The sequence below is a fragment of the Scophthalmus maximus genome, chromosome 10 (genome assembly GCF_022379125.1).
Source record: "Scophthalmus maximus strain ysfricsl-2021 chromosome 10, ASM2237912v1, whole genome shotgun sequence".
Lineage (NCBI taxonomy): Eukaryota > Metazoa > Chordata > Actinopteri > Pleuronectiformes > Scophthalmidae > Scophthalmus > Scophthalmus maximus.
Window position 1 is genome coordinate 5,505,697 of NC_061524.1, and position 26,705 is coordinate 5,532,401.

A 26,705-nucleotide genomic window follows, 5' to 3' on the forward strand; every position below is an offset into this window, starting at 1 on the left:
CCCCCCCACCAGACCCTTTCATCACACACACACTTTTTATTTTTTGCCCATTTTACAGATGCGCCAGAACTTGACATCCATAAAGAACCCTGACAAATAAAGGCATAGATCAAAAAACGAGTCCCCCTGTGATAAAAGATAAAGCATCTCTGTTGCCCGGTGACATGATGTGTGAGATCTCTCCTGCTCGTGTTCCGTGTGTGTGACCTTGATCCGATGGCCTTTGTTTTTTGTTTTGTCTCGACTAAAAGCCACTGACAATGAAAACAGACGCACTGGGCTCAGTGAAGCCACACTGGCACCGTCCTAAAGGTTCTCTGAAGGTCACACACACACACACACACACACACACTCAGTTACACAGTTACACATAACACCGTGCCATTCAGAGGTGAAACACAACAAAGGCGGCATCTGTCCCGTGTTCAGTGTGGATTTGTGTTCATAAAACTCACGTTTCCTTGTTAGACACTGAACAGGTTGTCACCCTTTGTGAAATCGACGAGGGGACGACCGACCGCTCCTAATCCGACTGGATGGAGGAGGGTTTGGACACCGGTCCACAGAATGCAACGCTTCACCTTCAACCTGAACACGCCTCATGTTTTTGAAACATTTCAATATCACAATTTTTGGGGTTTAATACCAAGGGGTTTAATGTACATTGTGTTATGAATTCATAGAAAAAAAAGCTATTTATCCATGTACAAATTACAAATACACCAGCTGTGTTCTCCACTCCTTTGTTTAAATGTACACAAGTTTCTTCTCTCCCGTCGCCGTCCCATAGCAGCTTTGCCACCACCCGGCAAGACTTGGCAGTGAAACGTAGTTAAGAGAAGTATGACAACGTAAAACAAGAAAATTCATTTCAGTCATGTCAACACACAGGAAGGGAACGAAAAACCAGGAAACAAAAACAGTCTTTTAGCTCTTTGTAAGAAACATGAAACAACAAGTAGACTCAGGACTGTATTTTACAAACGTAGTGTCGCGTGGTAACAGACTTTTCTTTATGGCAGACAGAGGGATGGCGAAGGAGGAAGAGGAGGAGCGAGCAGCTGGCCTCTTCACAGAATTAAATATCCACAATCGGTTTGACTGGGCACAAAATAAGACTGGATCACCCAGCAAAAGTCCATAGGGTTTGTCAATTCGTTAAAATGAGCAAAAAACGGCCTTTTGTGGCACGCACATGTCCACTCTAAAACAAAAATGAGAACAAAAAAAAACCTCAGAAAAAAGCAAAGGACAAAACATACATTTTATACAATTCTGTGTTTCTATCCCCAACATAAGGTCGACACCAAATAGTAGATTAAGTTGAATCTTCATCTCAAGTAAATGACTGTTTCATGTAGTGTGTATTTTATACAGTGCAGAATATATGGGCTTTGATTAAATAAGTGTGTGTGTGTGTGTGTGTGTGTGTGTGTGTCTTGTATTTCTATACTTTTAAGGAACGATTGTCCCCTCGGTGATACAGCTCTGCTTGAAGACCCACACCTCTCTAAGGTCGTCAATAGAGCTGTTTTCAGACATGAACGCCGGAAAATGTCCAGAAATGTGCCCGCCGCGTTCATCCTATGTGCCTTTCACACACGGTGAACGCGGCGGGCACATTTCTGGAACATCGGGGTAGAGAACGCAGGAGGCAGGACATCGGAAAGCAGAGTTTTTGTCTTTGAGTTTCCCGGAGATTTTCCTGCTTTATTGTCCCTTGGGGAGTTTCCGGAAATTTGACCAGGGGGCTGGCAGAAGAAAGTTCTGGAAAAAGTCCAGAGCAACGTTTGCGTTTTGACATACAGCCCCTCTGGAAAAGTTCTGGAAAAGGTCTGGACTTCAGCGCATGTCTGAAAGCAGCTTTGGTTTAGGTCAAACTTCAGGTTCAGCTTCATCTCAGCATTTACATCTCAGCTTTATACTCGGCAACATCAAAATGAAAAAGACTAGGAAAAAGAGAAAAAACAACAACAAGGACATTCAAATGAGTTGGGAAGTGGTAAGTTACTCAGGAAGAGTCATGGGATTCTTTTAAAGCGGCGGCCCTGGAGCCGGGTGGCGCGGCGTTAACGTTGAGCGTGCTGCTTGTGGCTCAGTCCAACACTTTGCTCCAACTTACTTTGGATTTCAAAATCAAGAAAAAAAAATCAAGAAATGTTCCCTCTCAGCACGGACTGTAGCAACTACGTCGATCCGTGTGACTCCTCCTCTGTCGCACAATCTTCAATAAAACTATGAATTTGTCCAGAAACTTTGGTTAGGTAGTAAACGCCTGCGACATTCCTGCAGCCCCGGCTGCTTTATATTCGCATTTAAGCATGCTAATCACAGCCGCCGTGACTTTCTCGGTGACATTGGACGGAGTGACGATGTCCATGGCATGTGCACCACTTTTACAAAATAGCGCTGCCGTCAAGTGGGCCCGCGTTTACCGCATGTTCACAAGAGGCATCCGTATTCACAACCTCGGACTTTGGGAACGATCAAAGTTCACGCGTTGCGACATGTTTGCTAACGTTTTCAGAAACGGTGGAGGTCAAGGAAGTTCTTTTCTCTTTGATCATATATATTTTTATATATTGCAATTTTAGTCTTATAGTTGATGTTTTTTAAAATGACATAAACTGTTGATATTTCCAACAGCCTCGCCTTTACCCCGTCATGTCTTTGTGTTTCCTGCATTACCTCACCTGACTGCTAGCTAGCTAAACTGTTCGCTTCTCTTAGCTTCTGAGATGCCAAACTATTGTTAGTATCAGCGTCCATGTGGCCGAGCAGCGGTGTTCTCGACGTAACCACAAGCTCACAAGTTACATTTGAAGGCAGCATAAACTCCCCTGGATGTATAAAGGGAGCAGGACACGGCACAATCTACCAAACAGGGCGCGACTTTTATCCCAGTGGCCGCTCGTGGTACTGCAATAAAAATTACTTTAACTCAAAACAGCCATTATAGAACTTGACAGGAAGCCTCAAACAGCGAACAAGGTAAATATTTGTTTCTGTATGCAGGGAATTTATCATCCATGAAGGTTTTATGGTTGTAAAACTTTTCCCAGAGCCCAAAGAGTTATTTGTGTGTGAAGTCTGAAGTGGAGCCCGGGAAAGAAACTTGTCCGAGACAGCAGACATGTTGACTTGATGACGCATTACTAAGGTACAGCTTTTTTTGGTTTCTTGATAGTCAGTAACCTTCAATAACAATCAAGTAATCGTATTCCAAAATGCAGAATAATTCTTTTAACGCGGTAGAAAAAAAGAGCTATAGCAAAGTTACCGTGTTTACTGTGGCGTTGAAGAAAAGCTTAATTACTCTAGCGGCCTTTAAAAAAAATTGGGCCTTAACATTGGAAGTATTTCTATATTATTTAGGCGGGATTTTTGTTTTTATTGGAAAAACCACTGAAAATAAAAAAGTATAACAAATATATTCCAACAGAAAAAAAACATGCATTCTGATGTAGAGCAGAAGTGGAAGGCAGGGAGTAGACATGACAATGACACTGGTAACAACAGATCTGTATTTGGATTCATTTTAAATTATGGAATCAGGTTAAGGTTAATTGAAGGGGCTTGTGTTTGGGAGGTTGGACAAAGACTATAAATAGATTCTAATAGTTACAAAATGTGGTCCGCTCCCTATTTTTGTTATATGACGCCCCCACATCTCAAATGTTCCTGCAGGTCACTGCTGATGATGAGCTACGAAGTGTTTGGGGATTGAGGAGCGCTGCTGGACACTGACCAAACCCGGGGAGTCGAACTTAATGGTTGGAGTTCAGGCTTTGGCATTGACCGGATGTAGCCAGTGGACGTCCTCACAAGTATAGTAATACAAGCTTGTGCGTGTGGTTTTGTGTCTCTCGTCGCCACCTATCGTCCGCGCTCACTGTGTGCGTGTTGATGCGTGGCGCGCTGCGACCTCCACACAGTAGTTGGGTCTGTCGGAGGCAGTGAACCCCGGCAGACATACGCACTGATAGGAGCCCACCGTGTTGATGCACTTGGCGTTTTTACACAGCGACATCCGATTGTTCAGTTCTGAACACTCGTTCACATCTGCGGACACGAGGAGGAGTTATTAGATTACATGGAATTAAATGACAGATATTTCTGAGTTGTCTCTCTTTGTTTTTCTTTAGTTGTGTGTAACTGCTCTCTTACCGACGCAGGCCATGCGGGACAAGTCCAAGGTGTAGCCATCGAAGCAGTCGCAGGTGTAGCCCTCCTGGACCCGGACACACCGACCGTTCTCACAGCCGTTCAGTATCCCGCACTCCTCTGCTCGCAAGCCCTCAAACGCCTTGTACGGAGCTGAAGAAAAAGAGTCGACAAGGTGCATCACTCTGAAATCAAGAGGCTACACTTTTGTGTGTGATCACCACATGAAGAAACATTATCTCTGGAAGATGCTGCATCAGGTGAATGAGCATGAGATGGACTGGACTGAGGTGGACCAGCAGACTTATGGACTGTCCTGCCTTTTGAAGCTTCTCATTTTAACATGTTGTTAGTCTGACTGTCACAAGGTGGCAGCAAAGTGCTGCACAACACTTCAACAACTGTTACCCTTCAAAGGAGCTGAACCTGTATATTTATGAATACTGGAAGCTCTCGAAGGTTCAGATGGGCGATGGGAGTTTTTCAACTGTTCCAAAAAGGTGTAGATTCAACTTTATTTGGAGGCTGCAGTCTGCACAGTTGTTAAAAAAAACAATCCTGTGTTTCATTGCTATGTTGATGGAAAGGAAGCATCGAATGCAAACACTCACGCTCCTGGTTCTCATAGAAAGGCAGCGCAGCATCCTGCTCAGGTGATGGAGAATAGTCTGGGCCCACTTCGTATTCATGGACGGGGCCGGCGGTGAGGGCGTCATGGCCGTACGGACGCCGCCCGCCACCCAGAGGCAGGTTACACATGGATGCATAATCCTCTGAGAGAGAGACGTGTACAGAAAGAAAGAAAAGACAAAAAGGAGGATATTATATTTCTATACTTTGAGCCTGTTTGGATTAACTAAAGACAAACACTTGGTCTTCAATATCAGGAATTTACATTTTTATGTTTGCAGCAATCATTTGTCTGCTGCTCTTTGTTTTTTACGAACTGAATTTACATTTGAGACTCAACAAATCAATTGGCATTCAGCTTGTGGGGTGAGAGTGATGAGAGCAGTGAAGCCGACAGTCGAGTTAGCGCTTGGGAGGGGGGGGGGGGGACTCGTTGGCGGAGCGGCCAAAGACTACTCAACATATACAACAGAATGTGAGACACACTACATGTGAGAACGGTGTGTGTGTGTGTGTGTGTGTTGTTGTGTGTGTGTGTGTGTGTTGTTGCGTGTACCGGTGTTTCGCGGCGGACACAGGGCACAGTCCATGCCCCAGGCCTCTCCGTACAGACAGCAGCACTCGGTGTACGTGGTCTTCCTGTTGAGGCCGAACGGCTGCGTGCACGTCATGGTCTGTGTCACCATCTGCCAGCAGATCCCCTGGTAGTCTATCTGCTCTGTCTCGTGTTGCTCTGTAAACACACACACACACACACAGCATTTCAACTCTCACAGCTTCGTGCAATTAAATATCATCTATTACACACAGAAAATAAGCGAAGCACATTTTGGTTGAAGCACATGAATCGATTATAGTTTGGTTGTCATTAAGCTTAAGATCGTTATCCTAACATCGCAATTTTAGTAATGTCTGTATATCAACATATAAAATACTCAATGACATAAAAATTGAATTTTAGTTTGGTCTGTTTGTGATTACACACACTCGGAGTGTTTGTTTGGATAAGAACAATGTGCAGGTTTCTCACCTGCCACCTCGGGAATGAAGACGCAGCGGTTACTGTCGGGGTCCAACACCATGGGATGTGTACAGAAACACATGTATGAGCCCTCAGTGTTCAGACACTGTCCACCGACACACACAGACTCGTCCAGACACTCATTGATGTCTACAGAGAAGCAAACAGAGACATTTTCATGGAAAAACAGCACAACAACAGGAATAGTTAAAAACAATGATTAAAAAGAGTGAACTTAGCCTAGATTCACATAATAAGTAAATACACATGTGAGGTCTTAAAAGCGCTGAGGGAAGTGGTATAAGCATTGAGAGATGTTGAGCTAAAGCTCTGGAAAAAAGCCAGTGAGTGGAATTAGCTACTGGTCAAGAAGAATTTTCACACTCACATTATTTGATCCATGTTTTGTTCAGGCCAAACGTGAAGTTAATTCTACTTTCCTTCTAAGAACATAAGCTCATGAACACAAAAACTTGAGCGGCGAGACATAAGTAGAACACTTGAACAATTGTGTTTCCCTTTAGAGACATTTAGATTTCATGCACACTCACTGATTGTGTTGTTTTTATTTTCAGACTCATTTAGTTATTTCAGCCATTTTAAATTTTCTAAGTACCTGTTTTTTATCTCTTCAAATATTTTATTGGTCTTCAATTAAACTATTTTCAACAGTTTGTTTCTGGTCACATTATCGTATGACAAATGCGCAGAAGGTCAAAACGCACGACGTGTCTTGCGGTTTTGCTGCGTATCACCCTGACCTCTGCACTCCAGTCTGGCAGAGTCGTAGTCCTGTCCGGTCTTGCAGTAACACTCGTAGCTGCCCACGGTATCCAGACAGAAGCCTCCTTTACACACCTCCTCGCCAAACAGTGTACACTCATCAGCATCTGGGATACAGGCGGAGAGAAGGCGGCACATGACACGCGTCAGAGTAACATGAACACATTTAGGCAAACAGAGATCTGCATGAAGCGATGGAGTGGGATTAGCATATCGCCCAGCCATCCAGAAGGAAAGATCGTATCATCATCACCAGCCGACAACTGGGTCAGATCGTGACGTTTGCTCCTGTCAAAGCAATGAAGTGTGATAAAATCAGTAGATAATATGGAGACAAACTCATTAGTTGTGGTTGAGGCTCAGACGGCCGCAGATTATCTCTCAATTCGAGCTAGAGGGCGTGTCGATGACATTACTATCCTGCCCCCTGCACGCTCTTCCCAGGTGCAATTTCCAGTAGGTGAGTGCAACTCCGGACAATGAAGTTCACACGTGGAAATGACTAAGCACTGCAGATGAAGCCGTTTGACCTGCGTCGTTGTGAGGAAGTATCCCAGTCTTACCTTTGTAGCTGTCATCAGTGGGTACTCCGTACAGCAAATCTTCACTGGGGATCAAACCTCGTCCAGATGGACACATCTGGTTAAACTGGTCTGAAAGGAGACGGGAGTGGTTAAGCATCCATGTGTGTCTTGGCCTGTCAGTATTTACTGTAAGGACACTTTTATCAGGCGCATCTCGCTGTGCAGGGCCGACAGAGAAGTTTAGTTCCTGCTCAGACTGTAATCTGTTGGTTACTGTGGCGGACTTCACTGACTGAAGTGAAGAGCTTTGTTCACATCTCAGAGAGCCAGTCGAGAACAGCTAAGACCGGGGTAACACGCTCTGATTACGCTCACGGCCCATCTTTCAGTCTGAATCTGTGAGTCAATGCAGCCGAAGCCGACAAAGGGAAAATCTGACTGAGGCAGGAGAATTAAAATGAGCAATATTTTCTCTCTCCTTCTCATTTTGTGAGGAACAGTGAGAATCAGAATTAGTAAAATTAGAGAAAGTAATTAAGAACCTTCTAAAATTCTTTTTAAATAGTTCAACAAATAAATCAAGTTAACTCTTTTACCGATATTCAAAGATCAGGGACATGTTATATGCTGCAGACACCACTCTCTGGTGGTGGTGCTGCAGTCCGCACACTTCACTAAATCAACTACATACGTGGTTTTTTTTTTTAAATGACGCCCCCCCCGCCCACCTGAACTCACCTGTGCCATTGACAGGGCAGGGATGCACCTCACAGTTGTCACCCCAGCCCGCTCCGAGCGTGCAGCAGCACTCCTGCAGGGTGACGTGGCTGGTCAGCACACTCTCACACAGGTTCTCGTCACTCAGTTGATAGTAGCACTCCTTACGCTCCACCGACGACACTGAAACAAGAGCGAAGGAGGAGAGTGGGGGGCAGAGGGCACACACACAGCAGCAGGTGGCGAGGGTCAGATGGGATGTAGAATTTATTCAGCTCAGCGGTTGTCACTCATGTGAAATCAGGACAGTGGCCGACTCCAGCCAGTGGTCTGACATTTATTACTGCAGAAATCATTTTTTCAAGTTTGTTTTTTCCAGCCTCACTGAATTTCCCTCCAGACATCGTTATACTGCACGCGTCATCAGAAATGCGAGAAAAACTTTCTGCTGCTGCAATGCAGACAATAAAAGAAAAAAAAAACCCTAATCCTGGATTAACAAATCAATCTACAAAGAACCAAATTAGTAGGATGGGATACAACTGGATTATTTTTGGCCTGATAGCAGCATTCGTGTTGATTAGTTATGACATGACCAGGGTCCAACGTGTACATTTCCAAACTAACATAAATAAGTGACGATGATGAAGATGTTACTACCTTCCTGCTTTACTACCTTCCAGATGTGTTAATTGGCGGTTAGTGGAACAGTAAGAGTTCCATGTTGTTGTTAACTTCACATTGCTGCATGTAGTCAAACGTGTCATAACACTGGCGTCATTCATCCTATATTCTTCAATGAGACACTGCCGCAAATAAATGATTCTTTTGTTCATACAAAACCATCACACAGTCTACAGTCACGTCTGGTTTTAATTATAGAGTCGTGTAATCCTTTCATGAGTGTGCTGTTACGTAATGTGTTTGGTTAAAGGAGATCCATTGTTGGCGTCCTGCTCTTCTGCAGCGGCGAGTGTGTGCAGCTCAATCACTTGTATGGAGACGTGGTAGTGCCCAGGCCCATGAGCAACAACACAATCTGTACACCCTGATGTTTTAATGGTTCTTTTATGAATTCGACGGAGGCTCACCTGTGGGAACAGGCTCACACTTGGCGACCATGACGTTATAGTCCTGGCCGCTGGGACACATGCAGAGGAAGGAACCGTCCATGTTCACACACTGAGCTTCTCCACACACACTGCTCAGCAGCTCACACTCATTCACATCTGTGGAGGAGGAGGAACACAACACGTTGACAACCACTATTCAGACGGACGAAAATATTTATGCTGAATTCTGCCTGACGAGGAAAGTGAAGACTTTATTAATGTTTTAATGGGACATCAACACAGAGAGAGAAAGAGAGAGAGAGTGTGAGAGTGACTGTGGGGAAAAGAGCGCCGCACACAGCTAAACAGGGATTATATATGTTATTATCAGAAGTGTTCAATATGAAACTGTAGTGTTACAAAGCCAAAGTAGAAAGTTGAAGCATATCTGTTACGTTGGACACTCCAATCAGTCCAAAGCTTTTCAACCTGTCCCTACAACAGGAAGCTGAATCACCGCTGTCTGATTTGAGAATTTGCCAAGTTGAAAACAGACAGCGAGAAAAACAAAAACAATGATTACTGAGTTAAAAAAAAGAGCAGCAGTGGACAAAGAGAGGAACCCTGCTGAACCATCTTTCTTCCTTTTCAGGATCTATTTATTTTAAGTCAACTGGTTTGAATCCCAAACCCTCTGAGCTTTGTGTTATTTTCATGAGATGAGCTGGGAAAGGGAAATGCCAAATGCTCTGGATGTCCTCACATTAGGATTTCCCCCACATTACTGAGGCGAGGTATTGCTTGATGGCTTGTTCAAGGTTGCCGGAGTTTGAACAGTTTGAAAAAAGGTGATGGCAATGCATCAGTGGGGGAGAATGGAGAGGAGGAAGAGAGATGAAGGAGAGATGAAGGTGAAGATAGAAGCTCAGAGGAGGAGAGCAGAAAGAAGTTGGCCGATAAGAGGAGAGGGATAAATGGAGGGGGAAGACAGAAAGACGAGACGCATTCTGAATGGTTAGTGGTGCACCACCGCTGCTGGTTTTCAAGGATTGTGTGTGTGTGTGTGTGTGTGTAAGTGAGTCCATCTGTGCTAGCCACAGTTCAGTGATGGTTTGGCAGTGAGGTGGAGGCAGCTGGCAGGGTTGAACTAGGGTGGGACCGAAACCCAGTGCCAAAGTGCGTGCGTGTGTGTGTGTGTGTGTGTGTGTGTGTGTGTGTGTGTGTGATGCATGTACTGTATTGTAGTATTCGAATGAAAGCAAGCTGGTAGTTGTGGTACACTACTTAATGTCTGTGTGTCTTGGTGGGATTGGCCAACTGGGAGAGTGTGTGCGGGGGAAGTGTTCTATCAGGGTACAGTGGGGGGAAGTCTACTCAGACGGTCCTTCCTGCTGGAGGAAATTCGACGAGATGTGAGCTGCAGGGGCCCAGTTAGTCCGGGGGAAACCACCAGCACCCACCGGCTCTGACTCATTCCAAACCAAACTGGAGGAAAACCGCTGATTTTCAACACAAGAGTTCCACGTATCCCTGATTGGGATGGCGCGTCCACAATACTTGGCAATGCTGCTTTTAAAAATTATCCGAGCAAAACAACTGAGGCCGAAGGTAACAGGAGAGAAATAACAGTGGTGGTTGTGGTCTTTATTTACCTCACATATCGAGAAAAATAGATCGTATATCATTACAATAAAAAAGGGATTGATACAAGTCAAAGTGCAGAAAAGTTTATACAAAATTTGGGGGATAATAAATCTGTAATAAAGACATTTAAAAACATTTTTTCAAAATAAACCAAGAAGGTAACGTAATATATTTTTGAGCGATGTTTGCTGGCTTCTTTTTGGATTATCATTCCCATTATCCCTGTTTAATTCTTGCACTGGTTATATTTGAATCACATCGACAAGACAATACTTAGTTTGATTAAATACAGGTAAAAGAAATACAGCAAGTAGATTAACGCCCCTTGTTTTCTTGAACAGTTGTCCACTGAAAACCTTTTCAAATATCTTCATACCTCCAGGCTTAATATGTAATAAAACAAAAAAAGCAACACTTACCCTCACAGGCTTGACCGTCCAGGGACTCCTGGTAACCCTGGTCACAGAGGCACCGGTAGGAGCCCAGTCTGTTCTCACAGAAGCCGTGAGGGCCACACAGCGTCTCGTTGAGGCCACACTCATCGATATCTGAAGAACAAACAAACAAATACAACCTCAGGTGTTTTTTCCTTCAGTCATTTGTTCCACAATTTCTTCTCTTTGACACAGATTTGTAATCGAGGCAGCTGGTGTAAAACAGTGGAAGATCTGTTCCCTCACATGCTGCTTTTTATTCCTCTATGAACAAATGTCTGCTGTTTTTTCCCCCTCCACCACTGCAACTCTCTCACGCTGTCAAAATCAATTCTCCATTTTCAAATCAGCACCAGCGATCCCTCTGGCCACGTTCCCCGCGAGCCAATCAGACCCTGGCTCCTGCTCTTAAAAAGCTGCATTTCCATCTTTTCACACCTCCCGTTGTGCAAAAACGTGTCAAACGCTTATTTATTGTACTCTCCGTTTCAGCCGTGTCCGACTCTGGCAGCGTTTTTAAGTACAAGACAGAGCTCTCGAAGGAACAGCACTGGTTGGATTCCAAGCCTGATGCTCCGATGCTCTTCATCAGCGTTCATTCAAGTTCAGCCTGTTGCCTCCGTTTTTAACATCTTGCATCAAGTTCGTCCGGCCCAAGTGTCAACTCGCCGTCACACCTCGACTTGAGCATTTTAAAGCGAGCAGCTCAAGGTTCCTGACATTACTGATGCGTTCAGGCATTTAGATCAGTCTCCTCACGACAATTAAATACACATGTTTCATATGGTATCTCCCTCTCAGGTGAGAAATGCTTGGTCCATCATCTAGTGTAAGCCCTGTACTCTACTTTTGACTTGCTTTCATTCTACAAGGATGCAGTTAGATCCATGGATTTTGGTAGTAAGTACTGTCACGGCAGTTGGATTTCAAGCATTTGGCCTTTTCAGTTTTCTGCCCCTTCTTCTTCTTCTTCTTCTTCTTCTGTGCTGTGGGGGCAATTAGCCTAATTTAGGGGAATGTGGCATAAATCAGAATTATAATTAGAAATATCCTTCAGTGCTCGTTGAAATGCGTGATGGTGAAGCCGACAGAGTCCACATAAGGCCATTCATCAGATGCATTGGCTCCCCATTCTCTTGTTTTCTTCCTTTTTTAATGATCACTGTTTGCTGCAGTTCATGTCACAAGAATAGCATATTCTTTGTCTGGTTTTAACTCTCAGAACTTAAAAGATCCTGTGCCTGGATCGGAGTTCACCTCCAGCAGTCATTCCCCATCTGTAGCCCTTGTGACATACACCTGTTGGGAGCGCTTTCTTCGGGTTACCCTCTTTAGGTGACCATAGCCTTTGACCAGGAGCAGATGTCGTCAGGCGTTTCGACCCTGAACCACTACACTCTCCAGTTGGTCGGCAAATCCCCGCCCATCTGCTCCTGGCCTGCAGCTTCCCTCCTCTCGCCTACTCCATAACTATCAAGAGGCACGTTCTGCCTCTTTCCTCATCCTGCCAGCTTGTTTTTCCTCCTTTCGTCCAGGCCCAGAGCTGACAACAACCACCAGCCCTTGTCCTCGCAATCCTGAATGAGGGACTAGTATTGTTCTTAATGACTGGCCCATGTTCTTCAGTGTACCATAGCAGCTTCAATCCTATGTTCACACTCCTCCGTCAGCATTGATGTGCTTTTATTTGTCATCGCAAAGATGTCCACCTAGAGTTTTTCCATGGCTCAGCAGTTCCTGGGACAGTCTCTTAGGATATGTGCCGCTACATCTTCACCATCCTCTCTTCATCATGGGGCCACTGTTCATCTTCAGCATATTCCACACACTTTCACTGGGATTACACTGATTACACTCTGTTCTCTTCCCAGAATCCCTCAGGCCTCAGGGAGCTGTGGGGTCCGCACATAGCCGGAGGTGGTTGCTCCTTTACGACATCTTTTCGAATTAGCTTTAATGGCCTCCTCTCGCGTTCCGCTGGCTCTTCCATGCACCATATTTTATCAGCCCTGGCCTCCAACAGGCCTTTGGCCATAATTACAGGCTATAAATGAATAAATAAATGTCTCTCCTCTGGCCTCTGACAGCCCTCTAACCTTCACCACAGGCTAAACTCCCATACTGTCTGACCCCATTTTAACCTCTCCAAATACTGAAATTGGCTTCTTAATTCTCAGATTCTTCACTCCATTTTTCACACATTATGTTAAGTGCTACTTTTCTCCCATTAGGAGTTGAATATTTGAGTTTTATCAGCAAAACTTTCCTCTGTTGCTACCTCAATAAGTGCACTTCCAACTGATCTCTCCATGGAACTGAAGCGTTGAAGAAGTTCGATAAGGACAATCTGCCTCAAATTGACTCTTTATATCTACTGTTTACATTCTATAGTCTACAGTCACTTCCACTTTCCTACACTTTTTGGTCTCTAACACTGACTCGACATTTTGAGTGTGAGTGGCTTGGTTGTATGTGTGATAGAGCCCCCAAAGAAAATATAGTTTTCCAACACTGTCATCTTATTTCTCCCAATAAACTATGAGCATAGTAGTCAATCATTATTATAGCTGTGTTAAGTTTAATGAAATCATTATTTTTGGAGGAAATCACATTGTATTTGTTTGTGAAAGGGCCAGTGCTTTGTTCAGCTTCATCTCATGATCATTACTTCTGCCCGCGAGCCGATCAGGGGAAGACTTTGGCACAACCCAAGTCTTCCCCACCTCCATCTTCATTCTTCACCTCCAGGATTCCCAGCAAATCTTGGGAAAGTTTCCATCATCCACCTTCTGGCTCTACTCCACCTCCAGTCTCAAGAGGATCGTGTCTCTCATCTTCAGAGGGTCCTGCGTTTAATGAAGATGCTCCTCATCCAGTCTAACCGCCAAAACTTTCCTCTGTTTCTACCTCAGTAAATCAATTGCTATACACTTACAACTGATCTCTCCTTGTTGAACTAGATTCATATAAGTACTGTAGACACTCAGACACGCACATACACTGGCAGGGAGCAACAAATATCCCTCCTTGTCTAGACAGCCAGCTCAAAGGCTTCCATCTGTTTCTTTTCCTCTCATGTTTTCTTTTCTCTCTGCTTTTTTCCAAGGCAGGAGGGGGGATTTGAAACAGCTCTGCCACAGCGGCCGATACTCCAGGCATGGTTTAGAAAACAAGATCCGCATATGTGAAGGAAGACTCCCCCCCATCTTTCTTTCCGGTTGTGACAAAGTTAGAAATAGAGTTTTGGGGATAAGAATAGAGACAATGATAAAGGAATAAAAGGGTGGAAATGAGCCAATATCTACTGTACTATGTGTGTGTGTGCTATACTCACATTTTGAGAAGGGAAATCATACGTAATTTCTTCTACAGTGTTTACATCAAAGTAGCATTTATCTTAAATGAAGTTTAAATACATGAAATACACCTGGAGCATCCTGATGAAGTTCTCCAGTCCTGATGACTGAAGTTCAGACAGCAACTCATAAATGCTGGTGATCATGGAAAAAGGATTTATTGGTCTTTGGGAATGGCTCGACTAGCAGATAAATAACCCACGTATTTAACTTAGCAGTACACTTTCAGGTAACAACATTAAAGTAGTCCTCTGCGTCCGGTGCCTCCGCATAAATCCTCTCCAGTTAATTTGGCACATTTTTTACATCCTAGATTAAGCAGCCTTGACAGAAATTGCAGAACACCTTAGGCCAACTACCTGTGGCCTTGACACTCTGCTGCAAGATTTCCTAAAGTTGTTTTTAAAACGTGCAGCATCAGATGAATCACAAATAGCCACTTGTCCTCTTTCGGTGTGGCCTTTCTTCTGCAGTCAGTGAGCTTCTTCTTTTCAAAGAAATCTTTTTTTAAGGGACATTTACTGAAAAATGCAGTTGTTTAGCAATTAATGTGAAACTAGACATTTTTCGGTCTGAATTTCGCCCACACCGCAGCACTTAGACATTCGCATTCGTAATGGTTTCAAACCACATTCATCCAATTCATAATTCTTTTACAACGGGGGTTAAAACATTCATGTCTGTTGAGGTTTTAGAATAAAGTCAATATTTTACTATGTATTTGGTTGGGTTTGCTGTTGTGTTTTTATTGTCTTGCAATTCATTTTTATTTCATGTCTTTGTTTTCTTAATGCATTCCCATGCCTCTGTAAAACACTTTGACTTGTCTGTTTATCATTAACATGCTCCCATTTGCTAATTAACACTAAACACAAAGTACTGTGTTTGGGAATGTCATGAGTTCTGCAAGTATTTGGTGAGAAATATTGGATAATATATATATTTTCAACCTATTAATCACTAGATTCATTCATAAAAATCTTTACAAAATGTTAACCTATCAATCAAGTAGATGTTTTTACGGGAAAAGTCAAAACCCTGGTGTCAGAAGATCATTTTTTCTCTCTCTCACACTCTCCAGTGCAACACATTTGTATCATTTCGCCACGGACAATAGTCCCTAACAAATACACTTTGTTTCCTCCTGTTTAAAGAATGTTTGTTAAAAACTTGTGGCCAGCTGTTTGGGAAATTACTAAGCAACTGTTGGTTTGGAAATTTCAATTGTATTTGTTGAAAATAAGAAACTGCACTGTGGTGGAATAACATAGACAAAGGTTGAATAGTGAGCATGTGTCGTCTCCTCAGATTGGACAATAGTTCAGAAAAGGGCCAGAATTAATGAAAGTCATTTCCCCCTAATGCACTTTCAATACTCTTTCAATGTGTGTGAGTGTGTGTGTGTGTGTGTGTGTGTGTGTGTGTGTTTTTTCCCGTCTCTATGACGTTGCATCCTACCATCACAGGAGGGCGTGTCGAGGTTGGTAGTGAATCCGCTCTCGCACACACACAGATAGGATCCTTCTGTGTTGAGACACTCGCCGTTGGGGGAACAGAGCTCCTGCTCATCCATGCACTCGTCGACATCTGGGACGACCGGAGAGAAAACCCACTGAGAGGTGAATGTGTGTGTGTGTGTGTGTGTGGGACTGTCACAAAGTCAGCGTTGTGGTTCAGATACACGTGGAGGGTGAGAGGACGTATGTGTGCTCCAGCGCTCACCTCTGCAGCTGGTGCCGTTGATCTGCTGGTATCCCTGTGGGCAGGTGCAGGTGTAGGAGCCCATGCTGTTCACACACTCCCCCACAGGCTCACAGGGCCCTGCTTCCTCTACACACTCATCCACATCTGTAACATACACACATCAGGCCTATGAGGAGAGGTGACTCCTTCCATTTTCAGATACCAGTATATGGTTCCAACACAGTTCCGACACTGACAAAGAGCACCTGCCTAATATATCCATACACACAACATCTCATTTCTTTAGAGCACAGTTCTACCAAGGATTTTTGTAAGGTCATAACATAAAAACACACAATTACTGTAATTAGTACCCAAGGAACATCAGCTCATACACATGGATTTGGCTGACAAGTCGCTCATGCCTAGAAATCTGCCCTCTGGTGGCTTTTAGGACACATTGGTGTGTAAAGACACCGCGAGGTGGCCAATCGTACCGTTATCAGTTTCAGTCGTTCCATACTTTACATTATGCGAGTTAGTGCATGAGTCAACTGTGTTATCAGTGAATGTAATCATTCTCCCAGCACACGAGAGGTCAACAATGACAGTGCTCCTTATCCTCCCCTGCATCTACAGCCCCCCCACCCCTCCCCTTCACATCCTGTCAGGGGAACAACAAAGATTCATTTTTGCACGACATTCCCGGTTTACCGCGGGACATTGGTGTGAAACCAGCACAGTTGCTGTGGTTCCTCGTTTTTCAGATTGATTATTACACAGATTACACATTTCACCATCTGTATTCTTATCACGTATTCAGTCAGATCCAACGTCCAACGGCATCAATGTTGTCTCTTCTGATGCAGGTAGATAATTCTCTTATGAAGCGGACAAAAAACTTTTCTTTAGTCTTGTACGTACTGAGGGGTGTGAGGTACGAAAGTGGTCTCAATTTTTGGATTCAATTTTGCTCTTTAGATTCTGTTCACAGTAGTAATAGTGATGGAGATCCTACCGTCACACTCGTGTCCAGTCGCTGACCCTCTGAAGCCTGGTCCACACTCACAGATGAAGGAGCCCTCAGTGTTCAGGCAGTGGCCTCTGGTACAGACCCGCTCATCCTGGCACTCATCGATATCTGAAACAACGCAAACCATTGAAACACGTAAAGCAAGGCATTTCTTTTCAAATCTTTGAGCAGCAATATAATGTGACGAGTGCAGTAAATTCTCTTGGTCAATCAATATTTAAGTTAACGGCTATAAAAACAACTTGTAAATAGTAATGAACAAGCTGCTTGTGCGGCACTGAACAACAGACGCACACTGAGGGAGCAGTGAAGCTTCTGATTTATGGTGACACAGTATTGAGAGCTTATCTCGTTTGATGCCTGAGGCCTAATCACGCAGGCAGAGTAATTGGCGTGGCATATTCTAATTGGTCAGTTTAAACATCTCCGCCAAAAGTGTAATTTGATTGGTCTGTTTACGTGCCTTTCTGTTTGTCAGCAGGATTACCAAAATGGTTATGGGTGGATTTGAAAGAAAACTCTTATCAAAGATAGGGGTCAGCCATGGTAACAGGTGATTACATTTTGGGAGGGATCCAGATCCGGATCTGCAATCATTTAAAATTGGATGCTGAGAGTGTTATTAAATATTACTGTATTACTTTAACTGATGTATCAATGTGGAGGCAGCACTTTAGGTAGGAGGGTAGAAACAGAACTATACCCACCTTACCAAGACCCCACTACACTGCTCCCGAATTAAGACGAGTCATTATTGATATTGTCCTGTTCCAGGAGCTTCGCATTCATTCTTTTGAGTGCAAAGATATCTTAATTGATAGAGCTGATGGCCTACGCTATGAAAATAAACTCCAAGTAGTAATAAATAGAGTTGAAAAGTTGACTGTCTTGGCAATAGTCTCAAAAAAGAAAATGGAAACCTCCATTACATGAGCAAGTAAAGAGGCCTTGGCTCCGTCATTGGTGCAGTTCCAAAAGGTCTGGATTAAAGTTTATTTAAAGTCTGTATTTATAACATGTAACACTGCAGCAGGAAATAAACTAAAAAAAAAAATCGTTCAGAATGGGTGAATGTGGAGAATGAATGAAGAAAAAAAATAAATATATATATATATATAGATGGTCAATAAAAAAATAACAAAGTACAAATACCAGCATTTTAGAATGAATTCACTCCTCATAAGACCAACTGTGGGCAACAAGAACTCCATTCATGACACACATGACCAAGACCTGGAGCTACATTAGATTCAACTCTTCTACACACACACACACACACACACACACACACACACACACACACACACACACACACACACACACACACACACACACACACACAGTTCCACGTGATGTGACATTTGCCTGCGTTTGGCAGTGTCACACAAACATCTGCGCACTGGGTTATTAACTTTTATAAAGGACTCTGTTGCACGGCCTAATTATTTCCTCCCGCTGCCATCACCATCCACTGCCACCCCACTGTGGCTTGGCCTGCCTCGCATGGTGTGGGAGCAGTCAAAACCTCACAGCTAGCGCTGTGTCACTCGGGATAAAAGCAGCAGTAAACTACTGAAAGGGGAGAGATGGGAACACCTTTGGTTTCTGGTAGAAATAACAGCACTTCCAGGAAAACGTAGGCGCATACTGTGTGTTCTTTGGAATGCAATGTGGTTTTGCTGCTTTATTGGCGATATTTTATTCTGAGCGCGTTTCCTGACCTAATTTCTGTATGTGTTGATGGCTAAACATTGCACACCATGTGGCCCTGTGGTTAGGATGCAATCAAACTATTGAAAGAATGGTACATTCATTTTGAGGTACAAATAAGTAGGATTGGAGTCTGCTGCTAGCTGACTTGTTAGGAATACGCCGACACCAAGTTTTAAGTTCATGTACTTTTGATTAAAAGAGAGAGCATTTGTACCAGGGAAGTAAGGTGTTAGTGGGGAAGGAGGAATTCGGTTCAGAGCACATTATCTGTGCTTATCTGAAGTCCAACTTTAAGACAGAAATTTGAATCAAAGGAGCACATGCATTGCAAAAAGGTTCCAGACACATTCAGTGGCTTCAGAAAATATTCAAAGTGTGTAAACTATGTACAGTCTATTCAGTTTGCCTCAAGGATCATTAAAGTAAATAGCATGTGTCTGACCACAGTTTGGAGTGTCCACAGCAAAGGGTATGAATACTTTTGTAAATGAGAGAAGATGTAGACTAGTAAAAAATTGCTAGAAAGGGTCAAATATTGTGGTCATTGAGCATTTACCCATTTAAATATGAATCTTTAACGTAATAAAGTGTGCAGACAGTGAATGTGTCTAAATACTGTCTGAAGCCACTGTACACAGGCACATAAACTCCGCACACACTGTTAGACCTACCTACACACTGGCCTCCCTGGGCCAAGAAGCCATTTGGACACGAGGCACAGTTGTAACTCCCTGGCACGTTGAGGCAGATGCCAGAGGGACACACTGTTCTGTTTATACATTCATCGATATCTGAAAAAAATATGAGAAAGCTGTCAAAACAAAAATCCAATCATCCATAGCCAGGTATACAAGAGCCTCTAGTACATCACATATTACTAAACCTTGACAGAACATCGAGCATTTGATGTCATCTGAACAGTTGCAGAGATTTCCAATTGAGCGAGCACTGTCGGGTATAGCTGCCGACTAAAACTCTGTGTCATCTGCAGAACAGTGATTACAGAATACTATGTGTGCGAGAGATAGACCCAAGAGAAAGCGAAGAGAAAAAAAGTAAAAAGGAGTGAAAATAAAAGTGGGCCTAAAATCGAACCTTGAGGGATACAGTACCACATTGGATGATTTGATGGGAGCAGATAATGAAGAGCAGTTCCCTCAAAGTACCATCAACTTTTTCCTTTTTATCGTGGAGTAATTGCATCCTGAACAGTTGAGTTGGAATTGGGTCGGAAACTTCTGGTAGCAATAGAAAGCCTAAATGCCTGAAATGGCAGTTTTTCTACTTGTTTTTTCTTTTTTTAAACGTGGGATGGGGAATGTCTAGCCCATGGGCTGTATACTGTACAGCCCACAAGACAATTTATAAATACAGAGAAGTCAATTCAGCGAAACAAAATATAATCTCATTACAGCAAGTAACTTATTTGTGACAAAAGAAAATAACTTAAAACAGTGGACATGTCCTTCAGGGTGGTCCCCTCTGGCTGTTTGCCTGTCAGGCCGTGGTCAGGGTGATAAAAAACACACACGACGCTGCTCGTAAAGCCTGTGTCATCACTGACAAGCATCGTGGCAATGATGAAGAAGTTTTGGGCCCAATCTTGAGTGTCATGCCAAAACTGCAATGCTCTGTGGAGGAGTCACAAGACCAAATTCTGACAGAAACAATGATACGCAGGCAAGAGGGTGGCTAGTAGAACCAGACAAAGTCAAACTGTTCCAAAGTGTCAGTTTGTCTCAAAGAACTTTTTCAGAGCGGATAACTGATATGACACAAAATATCGAGAAAAAAAACAAAAAAACAGAAAAATCCCTGCAAGAAATGTACGTACCACTAAACTATCGATATCTGTTTGTGGGATCACTGTTGAGTTTGATTCGAGGGAGGAATTACTTTCTTTGCAAGCCATGAATGGCCCAACCAAAGGTGCGTTTTTGTATGAGCAAGATCTTTTGGCTAAAACCAGCTGTGTGTAGCATCGTCATCACTATAACCCAACATCAGACGCCTCGCCAAAGACAGTCGTGAGTAAAGTAAGTCGAGTTTGTATAGCACCTTTCACAGGTCCAAAATCAGACATGGCTTTCCATAAAAATAAAAACAATATTCAAAACATTATAAAAAATAGCAAAGGTTTAAATTACAAGCAACAAACAAATGAGGAAAATGACTGAAAAAAAAAGGCAAAATACAAAATAAGTTTAGTATTTTAATGACGTGTGAATGGTGTTGTAATTATTGAAATGGGGGAAATAGAAAAAAATCCCCACCGCTGGACAGATGATATGTTGCAGTATGTGTAAGCTTTCCTTGGAAGCAGTTAATCTGCACTCTAACCTTAAAGCACTATAACTCTATGTAATAATAGCACCAGTGCAGACAGGTTCATCCGTCAGATATGTATGGTAGGAAAATCTGGTCGGGTGACTTTGCCGCACAGTGTAATAAGTCTTTTTTAGAATTCAAAAATATTCCTTCTCTTCAGCCTGTTTTTGTATTAATCTTATTAATAGATACCATGGTTGTATATCCGCATGCATATAAACCTCTCAAAGAAGTCATAACCTGATCACTCATCCTCCACAGCTGAGGGGAGGAGATCTTTATTGCAGTTCGGGGGAAATAACCATCGGGCCTGTTTGCCCTCACTGCCATAATTCAGTATCATTTCGGTGGGTGGGGAAAAACTGCGTTGAAATGTCAGGAAACCACGTAATGATAGAGCGCCTCATATTTATATCCCAATAAGGGGGATGAAGCAGGGAGGAGGGTGGCGCAGACGCTGGTTAACAGTGTGGTCGCCGGTGTCGTCCAAAATTCCAGAGACTTCTAATTCTATTAGTATGCACTTAGTGCGCTGAGCTCATGCTTGTCCAAGTATGTGACCGAGTGCTGACCAGTGTCAGAGGCTGTGGCTGTGTGTAGCACGCATAGTGTGCTGATACATGTTAATGCCCTTATCAATCAGTCCATGAATCCATCAACCACAGTCTGGTCCAGACCTGGTTCAGTATCTCGACTGCTTGATTGCCATAAAATATAGCAATCAAGCACTGGAGATCCTCGACTATGATCCCGAGGGAATGATTCACAAAGACTTTGTTTCCGTTTGCCGCCACTTTAAAATCAGAATCCTCCTTTAATCAACACTCTGGGTATGATGAAAACAAAGAGTAGTTTTCCCTGGTCAAAGGAGGAGCAAAACCATCAGGAAATAAATTCCATTCATACATAAGAAATGTAAAGCTAAGATCGAAATCTAATGAGCAGACTACAAATTATGTCTCATGGAACATTATTGCTTATGAAGCATTAAGAAGCATTACTCTCTTGATTCTCGAACTTTTTGGGTAATATGTTCATGGCCGAATGCACTTATTGTAAGTCGCTTTGGACAAAAGCGTCTGCCAAATGAAGGTGATGTGATGTAATTAGGATTTTTTAAAGTCGAAGTTTCGGGACCCTGACAACTGCGATTCTTCACTCGGTGTCCAGTGTACTCCAGGGGACATTTCGGTCCCCAGAGGAACGTGGCTGCAGAGTCGTTCAGCGTGAAATCATTCCACTATGTCAAGTCATCCTGTCCACTTGGTCAAGATGTCCGTGATGTCCGGGGGCAACTGTGACCCTGGGACCCAGGGTGAGTCTGAGCGAGACGGAAACAGCTGCCTGGTCAGGCTCCAAAATAACAATATCGTCTGCTTTCTTCTTAGCAGTAGTGAATTTAAAGCTCAGAGGTAACTCAATTTTATATTTATGTCATGTGTTGGCAAAATATGTTGTTGCACATTTCCAATCCACCATTAGCGTAGCTAGCACACATTAGCCTGGAGGGATGACTTGGCTTGTTCACTACAGCATATTCTGTCCCGTCACGTCCCAATGAACCCAATTAAAAAATCCACTAAAACATTGCTCAGTGAAACATTTGTGTTGAACAGCCAAACCTGGTTTTGACCACATTTTTAGTTGGGTACAGACAGACCTAGATTGCATATAAAGTCACTGCAAAGATTTGGCAATGCACAGATGGAAATTAATTTCAATGTGAGAAAATATTCTGTTAAACCTGAGGCTCTACGTTTCCACTTCATGACGGTACACAGGTGAGGAAAAGGAGAAGTGACCGGAGTGAAGAGTGAAGAAGCCATCACACATCACCAGCACACACACACTCGGCAGTAGACAATGTGCTGGGTATTAAAAGCGCTGTATGAAAATGTGTGTGTATGGGTGAATGTGTTCTGTGGTGTAAAGACTAGAAAAGTTCTATATCAGTACAGCTTACCATTTACCATCTAATGAATTACAGTCTTAGCATATCTTCTCTTTTTCATTTTTCAGTTTGTAACAAACGTTAGAATAAAATCTCATAACATTGACATTTCCAAAGCTCATCCTCAATTTGTCAATCTCATGAAATCATGTCGGTGAAAAGAATAAATTATTAAAATCAATACTAATTTAATATTTACGAGCAGGAGTTGTAAGTATTTACCAACACAACTGGTTCCCTCTTCGTCAACGAGGAATCCCGTCGGACACACACACAGGAAACTGCCCTCCGTGTTCCTGCAGAGGCCGCCGACGCACAAAGATGGTGTCTCCGAACACTCGTCTAAATCTGGACACACAAACCAGGGCGCACAACATGAGTTTAGAACTGAGCAGAAGGCCCTGCTGTAGCAGGAACGCCCACATTTATCATTTTGTAATAAGAAAAAAAACTCTATGCTCTATTGCTTGTAGGACAAACTGTTATCTGAGCATGACGGAGATCACGGATGCTGTGAATCTTGGGAAAAAACAAACATGCGAGCTCTCTGCGTACAAAGCTCGCCACCAGCTGTGACCGCCTGCTGCAGAGGACGACGACCTTTGAACTCAACAGAGTCCGACCACTCGACTCCTCACCTACACAGGTGGTCTGGGAATCATCCAGGGGGTATCCTTCATCACAGTGGCAGGTGTAGCCCTCAGCAGTGTTGTAACAAATCCCCTGGCCACAAATGTTAGGGTTGATCTGGCACTCGTCCACCTCTAGGCCCGAAGAGAGAGAGAGGGAGAGTGAGAAAGAGTTAAAGAGAGAGAGGAGAGTATAAAGCAGCAGGTTAAGAACTAATAAACGGGCTCACAAAATATTGTCAGAAGCTGCAAGGAAGCACAACATACAAATAATGCACAAGTTAACTGTTTCATATAAAAGCACCACAAACGCGCTACCAGTGTTTCCTGGCAACAGTTTTCACGTTACTAAGATCTTTACAAGGACCGACATTGAGTTTTAATGGTCTCCAGTCATAGATAGCTTGCAGTTACTAAGAACCTATAGGCACACGCAGGATTTTCAACAAGCCGGTGCAACCGAATGTAGGACAGTGAAATAGAGGAGAAAATGCCTTCTTCTTCTTTTGAAGAAATGGAAGAAAGGGAAATCAGGAACAAGGAAGGATTTATTTTTACCAGTTGACTTGGTGGGGGCGATGTCCTGGCCTGCATTGGATGGGTGGATCACCACGGGTACAGGTGGAGAAGTCCTCTCGACAACCTCTACACACGCAGGATTTTCAACAAGCCGGTGCAACCGAATGTAGGACAGTGAAATAGAGGAGAAAATGCCTTCTTCTTCTTTTGAAGAAATGGAAGAAAGGGAAATCAAGAACAAGGAAGGATTTATTTTTACCAGTTGACTTGGTCGGGGCGATGTCCTGGCCTGCATTGGATGGGTGGATCACCACGGGTACAGGTGGAGAAGTCCTCTCGACAACCTCTACCAGAGCAAAAACACACAGCCACAGACAATAATTCATTAATTCACTACTAATGCAACACATTTTCTCAATAATAAAATAACACTTTTGATTCCATACCGTTCATCACACTTAGCAGACTATTGCCCAGCTGTATTAACCCACAGCATGACAATGACGCCGGCAGCTCTGATTCTCTCAAAGTCTGCCTCGACTACAGTTCATGCATATTTTGGTAAAATATTCTTATTGACTTTCTTGCTGAAAGTAGATGGCTCTCAGTCTCCTGTGTGTTGTGTGCATAAAGTCTGGAGCCCAGAGGCTCACAAATTAAAGCTCACAAATTAAAGTACAAAGGAGAAAAGGATGACTGTTCTGCTCCGGCAGATGTGCTCCCCATACAAAGAAGCTCCTCTTTGACGTGGGGATGGGCGTAGTCTGCATTTTGCATTGCAATTTATGTTACTTTCCATAGTCACTGGCCAATGTCTGCGGTAATTGATCTGCGGGTCCAGACTTAACTTCCTCCGCATTAATGTTTAGCGTGGAGCTGCACCGCAGTGCATTTATGTTGGCAGCCAGGGGAGGTGGTATATATTCATAAATAGAGACGAGAACCAAGTCCGACAGCCAGTATGTCTGCCGAGATGGACTCTGTGCGGCAGGTTTTATAGACACGCAGAAATGCAGCTCCCTTCGCCGGTCCAAACGTCCGAGACCACTCTCCCATTCACTTTAACGTGAAAGATACTGGCTCTTTGAATAAAAGTATTTCTACTTCTACGACCGTGCAAACTGAAAGTTCGAGGGGTCACCAGAATCATTCATCATCCCTAACTGTTAAGGGAATCATTTTATGAATCTAAAGTCCTCACCACTCCACACCACTGGATTTTCGACTTCCTCACAAAGAGGCCTTGGACAGTTTGGATTGGTGGTTACTAGGAATGTGGGTGTGTGTGTGTGTGTGTGTGTGTGTGTCGAATACACATGAAGGATTTGCGTGTCGTGTCGAATTCGTTCGAACTTCATTTTTGGAAAAAGTGACAGCCCTAGTGGTCACACCTCCTCCACTCTACTGGTGAACAACAGGGCGTCCCGGCGACGTGTACTCAGCCTCCTTCTTATTCACCCTGTACATCACCCGATTGGAACATCCCACATTGAGAGAAGTCGGTTGTGAGGCTTGACACCACCGTCATCGGCTGGATAAAGTACAATGAAGACTCTTAAAATCTGGAGGAAACTAGTCTAGAGGTCTAATCTGGAGGTGGAGCAGGCTCCTGTGAATTGACATCTCAGATAACCTGTCGTGGTCATCACACATTCACCCTGGTGAAGAACGCTCAGGAAAGTCTGTACTTCTTAAGGAACCTTATGAATTTTAAATCCCTGGGGCCCAAGGGGCAATGCAAATCATCTCGAAACTTCACAAACTGGTATGGGTTTGGTACAGCCTTGGTTAAGCCAAAGCTTGTGTCAACTTTAGTATTCTAACATTATCATTACAGGACAACTGGACCTGAGAGTCTAAATAGTAGATGTCCTGAACTGGCGACTGTACCACAAAGACAAAAAAGGGTAGAGAAACGGACACCTGGGTAGGCTGCCTCCATCTTGACAGTGGACACACCCGGGGATAGCTGCGGCAGGATGGGCTCAACTACCGGCCTATCGCTAAACGCGGGAACTATCAGCTCCTTCAACGACAAGACAGACAATAATACCAGAGGAGACAAGGTCAACAAAGCACCGTATGCATATGTTGCGGTCCGGAGGTGATCATTCGAAGCCTTTCACACTGTCTGACATGCAAAACAGATGTTGTGCTGGGAAGCAGATTAGCATTTAGCTTGCATGGCAACTCGACTGGAGTTTAATAACAGAGCAAGAATGAGCAGCACGGCGAGCAAAGCCAGGAAGCAACGACTGCCTGCCGCTCCTGCACAGACCTCTGTCTGGATCTGTTTGGAACGCAGTCCAGGATTTCAGTCCGTCTGCTGCTGCCGCTTACGTACACATATACACATCAAAGGTAAACACACACTCTCTCTCACTCACGCGCACACACACACACACACACACACACACTCTGACTCATTGCTCTGTGCTGACCAGCCAAAGTCATGCAGCAATGTCGCTGACTTCATGCAAAGGTGATTCTGCAGCCGCTCAGTGGCTGACAGGAGTGTGTGTGT

The 26,705-nt window shown here is 43.7% G+C and overlaps 1 protein-coding gene across 8 annotated transcripts in view; it reads right to left on the bottom strand.

Moving 5' to 3' along the window:
- Nucleotides 1–629: 629 nt before the first annotated feature.
- The window catches only part of ltbp1 (latent transforming growth factor beta binding protein 1), an 88,215-nt gene continuing 62,139 nt past the window's right edge, over nucleotides 630–26,705 (bottom strand). For 4 of the 8 annotated variants that reach the window (XM_035605925.2, XM_035605923.2, XM_035605922.2 and 1 more), the window contains 19 exons: nucleotides 26,105–26,207; nucleotides 24,441–24,527; nucleotides 24,221–24,307; nucleotides 23,672–23,797; nucleotides 23,256–23,381; nucleotides 19,426–19,545; nucleotides 17,027–17,149; nucleotides 16,048–16,173; nucleotides 15,784–15,912; nucleotides 10,955–11,083; nucleotides 8,931–9,068; nucleotides 7,861–8,022; nucleotides 7,162–7,251; nucleotides 6,577–6,705; nucleotides 5,825–5,965; nucleotides 5,351–5,527; nucleotides 4,776–4,937; nucleotides 4,168–4,317; nucleotides 630–4,062 (listed from right to left, as the gene is read on the bottom strand). In XM_035605925.2, the coding sequence (XP_035461818.2) occupies nucleotides 3,890–4,062; nucleotides 4,168–4,317; nucleotides 4,776–4,937; nucleotides 5,351–5,527; nucleotides 5,825–5,965; nucleotides 6,577–6,705; nucleotides 7,162–7,251; nucleotides 7,861–8,022; nucleotides 8,931–9,068; nucleotides 10,955–11,083; nucleotides 15,784–15,912; nucleotides 16,048–16,173; nucleotides 17,027–17,149; nucleotides 19,426–19,545; nucleotides 23,256–23,381; nucleotides 23,672–23,797; nucleotides 24,221–24,307; nucleotides 24,441–24,527; nucleotides 26,105–26,207 (2,478 nt within the window). In that variant the 3' untranslated portion in view covers nucleotides 630–3,889. The remainder of the gene's footprint in view (nucleotides 4,063–4,167; nucleotides 4,318–4,775; nucleotides 4,938–5,350; nucleotides 5,528–5,824; nucleotides 5,966–6,576; nucleotides 6,706–7,161; nucleotides 7,252–7,860; nucleotides 8,023–8,930; nucleotides 9,069–10,954; nucleotides 11,084–15,783; nucleotides 15,913–16,047; nucleotides 16,174–17,026; nucleotides 17,150–19,425; nucleotides 19,546–23,255; nucleotides 23,382–23,671; nucleotides 23,798–24,220; nucleotides 24,308–24,440; nucleotides 24,528–26,104; nucleotides 26,208–26,705) is intronic. The other 4 variants (XM_047335031.1, XM_047335029.1, XM_035605926.2 and 1 more) reach the window with 3 other exon arrangements.